At 37.2% G+C, this 6000-nt stretch overlaps 1 protein-coding gene across 2 annotated transcripts in view; it reads right to left on the bottom strand.

Annotated features, from left to right (window-relative positions):
• Positions 1-6000, bottom strand: part of LOC110524935 (ras-related protein Rab-27B) — a 130840-nt gene that overhangs the window by 11254 nt on the left and 113586 nt on the right. For both annotated transcript variants that reach the window (XM_036976653.2, XM_036976654.2), the window contains exons 3-4: positions 4530-4599; positions 2598-2683 (exon numbers count right to left, since the gene is read on the bottom strand). In XM_036976653.2, coding sequence (XP_036832548.2) covers positions 2598-2683; positions 4530-4599 — 156 coding nt within the window. The remainder of the gene's footprint in view (positions 1-2597; positions 2684-4529; positions 4600-6000) is intronic.

Raw genomic sequence — 6000 nt, 5'->3', positions numbered from 1 at the left:
CAATACTATATAATACCACCGATGAGTCATCAATACATACTATATAATAGCACTAATGAGTCATCAATACATACTATATTATAGCACTGATGAGTCATCAACACATACTATATAATAGCACTGATGAGTCATCAATACATACTATATAATACCACTGAAGAGTCATCAATACATGTCATTAAATACCAATTATGAATCATCAATACATACTATATAATACCACTGATGAGTCATCAATACATACTATATAATACCACTGATGAGTCATCAACACATACTATATAATAGCACTGATGAGTCATCAATACATACTATATAATACCACTGATGAGTCATCAATACATACTATATAATACCACTGATGAGTCATCAACACATACTATATAATACCACTGATGAGTCATCAATACATGTCACTAAATACCACTGATGAGTCATCAATACATACTATATAATACCACTGATGAGTCATCAATACATACTATATAATAGCACTGATGAGTCATCAATACATACTATATAATACCACTGATGAGTCATCAATACATACTATATAATACCACTGATGAGTCATCAATACATACTATATAATAGCACTGATGAGTCATCAACACATACTATATAATAGCACTGATGAGTCATCAATACATGTCATTAAATACCACTGATGAGTCATCAATACATGTCATTAAATACCACTGATGAGTCATCAATACATACTATATAATAGCACTGATGAGTCATCAATACATACTATATAATAGCACTGATGAGTCATCAATACATACTATATAATACCACTGATGAGTCAACCGCTGCCTCCCATTGTGTCTATTGTGTCTGGTACCAGAAAACGTATACGTGTCAGAAGTGTCCCAAACGGCACCCTATTCCCTATGTAGTGCACTACTTTTGACCAGGGCCCATAGAGATCTGGTCAAAAGTAATGCACTGTATAGGGCACAGGGTGCCATTGGTGACGCATACTCAGTTGGTCTCATTGATGCTGTGTTCTCTGAGAGGGTTATTTTTTTTCCCCCACCAGAATAAAAAAGACACTTCAGGTTTCTGTCAGGTACGTTTACGGAAGGGGTCGGCGCCGTTAGCAACACAGGTAGACTCTCCGAAGATGTTTTTTACATTGGTTAAGGCTTGGCAAGAGGCCTTGTAGAACTACGTCAAGTCGTCATTCTCACAAGGCAAGAGGAAGTGATACGTTGAGAGAATCTCACGTTGTGAGAGCTTGAGATATACTGTAAGAACCTAAAAAACTGAATTGCAGCAGTGGTTTGTCTACGATTCCATGCTAAGCGGAGCTAAAATGAGAAGGGTACATAGTAACGTAGGTACAGTACTTCTATCAATTCCCTTTTTTTGATAACGCGTTAGAAACGTTAGCGCAGCCCGTTAGAAACGTTAGCGCAGCCCGTTGGAAACGTTAGCGCAGCCCGTTGGAAACGTTAGCGCAGCCCGTTGGAAACGTTAGCGCAGCCCGTTGGAAACGTTAGCGCAGCCCGTTGGAAACGTTAGCGCAGCCCGTTGGAAACGTTAGCGCAGCCCGTTGGAAACGTTAGCGCAGCCCGTTGGAAACGTTAGCGCAGCCCGTTGGAAACGTTAGCGCAGCCCGTTAGAAACGTTAGCGCAGCCCGTTGGAAACGTTAGCGCAGCCCGTTGGAAACGTTAGCGCAGCCCGTTGGAAACGTTAGCGCAGCCCGTTGGAAACGTTAGCGCAGCCCGTTGGAAACGTTAGCGCAGCCCGTTGGAAACGTTAGCGCAGCCCGTTGGAAACGTTAGCGCAGCCCGTTAGAAACGTTAGCGCAGCCCGTTAGAAACGTTAGCGCAGCCCGTTAGAAACGTTAGCGCAGCCCGTTAGAAACGTTAGCGCAGCCCGTTAGAAACGTTAGCGCAGCCCGTTAGAAACGTTAGCGCAGCACTAGAAATGTTATTGTAACCCATTAGAAACGTTATTGTAACCCAATAGAAACGTTATTGTAACCCAATAGAAACGTTATTGTAACCCAATAGAAACGTTATTGTAACCCATTAGAAACATTATTGTAACCCATTAGAAACGTCATTGTAACCCATTAGAAACGTCATTGTAACCCATTAGAAACATTATTGTAACCCATTAGAAACGTCATTGTAACCCATTAGAAACGTCATTGTAACCCATTAGAAACATTATTGTAACCCATTAGAAACGTCATTGTAACCCATTAGAAACATTATTGTAACCCACTAGAAACGTTATTGTAACCCATTAGAAACGTTATTGTAAACGTTATTGTAACCCACTAGAAAGGTTATTGTAACCCACTAGAAACATTATTGTAACCCATTAGAAACGTTATTGTAACCCACTAGAAACGTTATTGTAAACGTTATTGTAACCCACTAGAAACATTATTGTAACCCATTAGAAACGTTATTGTAACCCACTAGAAACGTTATTGTAAACGTTATTGTAACCCACTAGAAACATTATTGTAACCCAATAGAAACGTTAATGTAAATGTTATTGTAACCAATTAGAAACATTATTGTAAACGTTATTGTAACCCACTAGAAACGTTATTGTAATGCAGTTCCAGTACCTTTCCTGTCCAGCCGTATCCCAGAGCTGGAGGTGAACTTTAAAAGTCTTCCCTGTGGTTCCATTGGGGCCCGACGCTGTATACACCTGAAAAACACACACACACACACTTAAAACAGTTGCCTGATCTACTCGTCATCTATCCAGGGCAGGCGTCTGTCTTCAAAACAAACAGAAGACAAACCCTGTTTTGAAGGTGGTGTTGCCAAAAGAGAATTAAACTGTTATCTTGGGAAAGGAACATTTATTTTTGGGCTGCAGAATCCCAAGAAAATACTGGAACAATTGAACAGATAGAAACTAGGGTTAAAACTGTATTAAAATTAAATGAAATAGGAGATTCAGAGAAACCGAACGGTGTCTGTATGGGAGAACTGTGAGGGAGGGAAAAATCACAAGACAGCATATTGACTAAACAGTCATGCTTTCTTTACATTGTAAATATATGTATTCTGCATTCATGGACATTACAAGGGGATATTAGCATTTTCTCCCTCTGTCTAGCGGTTAGCCTACTGTCATGTATTCCTGGATGACAAATGCTAATGCTAGCCAGTAACCATCCAATGCCATGGTGAACCATCTGTCTGAGGAAGGCCTCAGGCTCAGAGGACCGTCACTAAAAACTGCAGACAGTGATCCTAATTCACGTTGTTCCTGCGTCACGGCATCGGACACCTCCTTCACCCTAATGGGATGGTTGACAGATCTCATGTCTGTGTGAAACACACCAAAACAGGGTCAGATCTACAAGGGCCTCAGGAAGATACTGACCTCTTTTCTCAAGCCCCCCCCCCAAAAAAAACGTAGGAAAAGGTTTTGGGTGAAAAAGGTATTTATAAACACAAGAGCCCCTTGCTCTACTGTCTCCTAGCCCTTTACGAGATGTAAGCTTTCTTGTTTTCGCTCACATTTACAGCATCTTACATCTCTTTAATGGTCCTACTGCCATAGATCATGTTTTAGATTCACAGTGATAAGTGTTGACTGTCTTTGACAGGAGAGATTGTACTTCATTCTGGGCACTGGAGTCACAAAGGACTGTAGTCACATGGCTTAACAGCGGCTAAGGTTCATCCTCTCTCTTTAATTTAAACTTCACAGCTCTCCTTCCCCTCTTCTCAGAGGTTCATCCTCTCTCTTTAATTTAAACTTCACAGCTCTTCGTCCCCTCTTCTCAGAGGTTCATCCTCTCTCTTTATTTTAAACTTCACAGCTCTCCTTCCCCTCTTCTCAGAGGTTCATCCTCTCTCTTTAATTTAAACTTCACAGCTCTCCTTCCCCTCTTCTCAGAGGTTTATCCTCTCTCTTTAATTTAAACTTCACAGCTCTCCGTCCCCTCTTCTCAGAGGTTCATCCTCTCTTTAATTTAAACTTGACTATCTCTACTTCCCCTCTTCTTCCCTGGCCAACTCTGAACAGCACCGGTAAGGCAACTTGACAAGAATTAAGATAACAGAGAGACGGTCTTAGGAGGAGGAGCAATGGTAATAACTTCACTGGCTGCATACTGATTCTCCACCCTCTCCACATCATGGATTTAACAATGGTGGAACGTCCCTACAGCCAAGGCTTAATTCAATACAATGCTTTTAAAAATGCATGACGGGAGTGTGCAAGTGCTCACTTTGAGACGGGTGTGGAGAATGGGGACGCAGACACAGTCTCAGTGAGTCTGAAGAAGACTATGGTTGATGAAGGACCTTTTCATCAGGACGATTCTCATAAACATCGGGTTCGCATGCGTGTGTGTGTGTGTGTGTGTGTGTGTGTGTGTGTGTGTGTGTGGTGTGTGGTGTGTGGTGTGTGTTGTGTGTGTGTGTGTGTGTGTGGTGTGTGGGTGTGTGTGTGTGTGTGTGTGTGTGTGTGTGGTGTGTGTGTGTGTGTGGTGTGTGTGTGTGGTGTGTGTGTGTGTGTGTGTGTGTCTACTCACCACTCTCTTTTCCCTGAAGTCTATTCCCACCGTGGTGATGAACTTGGGGTTGAACTTGTTGTCTGTGTACCTGAAGAGGAAAGTAGTATTATTAATAACAATAATAAATATTATACATATAATAATAAATATAATAATAAATATAATAATAATAAATATAATAATAATAAATATAATAATAGTAAATATAATAATAAATATAATAATAATAAATATAATAATAATAAATATAATAATAAATATAATAATAATAAATATAATAATAATAAATATAATAATAATAAATATAATAATAAATATAATAATACATACAATAATACATACAATAATAATAAATATAATAATAAATATAATAATAATAAATATAATAATAATAAGTATAATAATAATAGTAAATATAATAATAAATATAATAATACATACAATAATAATAAATATAATAATAATAAATATAATAATAATAAATATAATAATAATAAATATAATAATAATAAATATAATAATAATAAATATAATAATAAATATAATAATAAATATAATAATAATAAATATAATAATAATAAATATAATAATAATATAATAATAATATAATAATAATATAATAATAAATATAATAATAATACATAATAATAATAATAAATATAATAATAAATATAATAATAAATATAATAATACATATAATAACAAATATAATAAATATAATAATAATAAATATAATAATAATAAATATAATAATAATAAATATAATAATAATAATACATATAATGATAAATATAATAATACATATAATAATAATAAATATAATAATAATACATATAATAATAACTATAATAATAATAAATATAATACTACTACTACTACTAATAATAATAATATACACTACATGACCAATAGTATGTGGACACCTGCTCATCAAACCTATAATTCCAAAATCATGGACATTAATAATTAGTTGGTCCCCCTTTTGCTGCTATGACAGCCTCCACTCTTCTGGGAAGGTGTTCCACTAAATGTTGGAACATTGCTGTGGGGACTTGCTTACATTCAGCTACAAGAGCATTAGTGAGATCGGGAACACTGATGTTAGGCGATTAGGCCTGGCTCACAGTCGGCGTTCCAATTCATCCCAAAGGTGTTCAATGGGGTTGAGGTCAAGGCACACTTAACCAGCATGGCTACCACAGCATTCTGCAGCGATACACCATCCCGTCTGGTTTGTGCTTAGTGGGACTATCATTTGTTTTTCAACAGGACAATGACCCAACACACCTCCAGGCTGTGTAAGGGCTATTTGACCAAGAAGGAGATTGATGGAGTGCTGCATCAGATGACCTGGCCTCCACAATCAACCAACCTCAACCCAATTGAGATGGTTTGGGATGAGTTGGACCACAGAGTGAAGGAAAAGTAGCAAACAAGTGCTCAGCATAGTGCTCAGGTGAAGGGTCACAGACAGTGTCACCAGCAAAGC

Source organism: Oncorhynchus mykiss, chromosome 5, assembly GCF_057628025.1.
Source record: "Oncorhynchus mykiss isolate SJ-2025 chromosome 5, ASM5762802v1, whole genome shotgun sequence".
Lineage (NCBI taxonomy): Eukaryota > Metazoa > Chordata > Actinopteri > Salmoniformes > Salmonidae > Oncorhynchus > Oncorhynchus mykiss.
The sequence above is the reverse complement of the archived record's forward strand: the minus strand, read 5'-3'. Positions and strand labels throughout refer to the sequence as shown.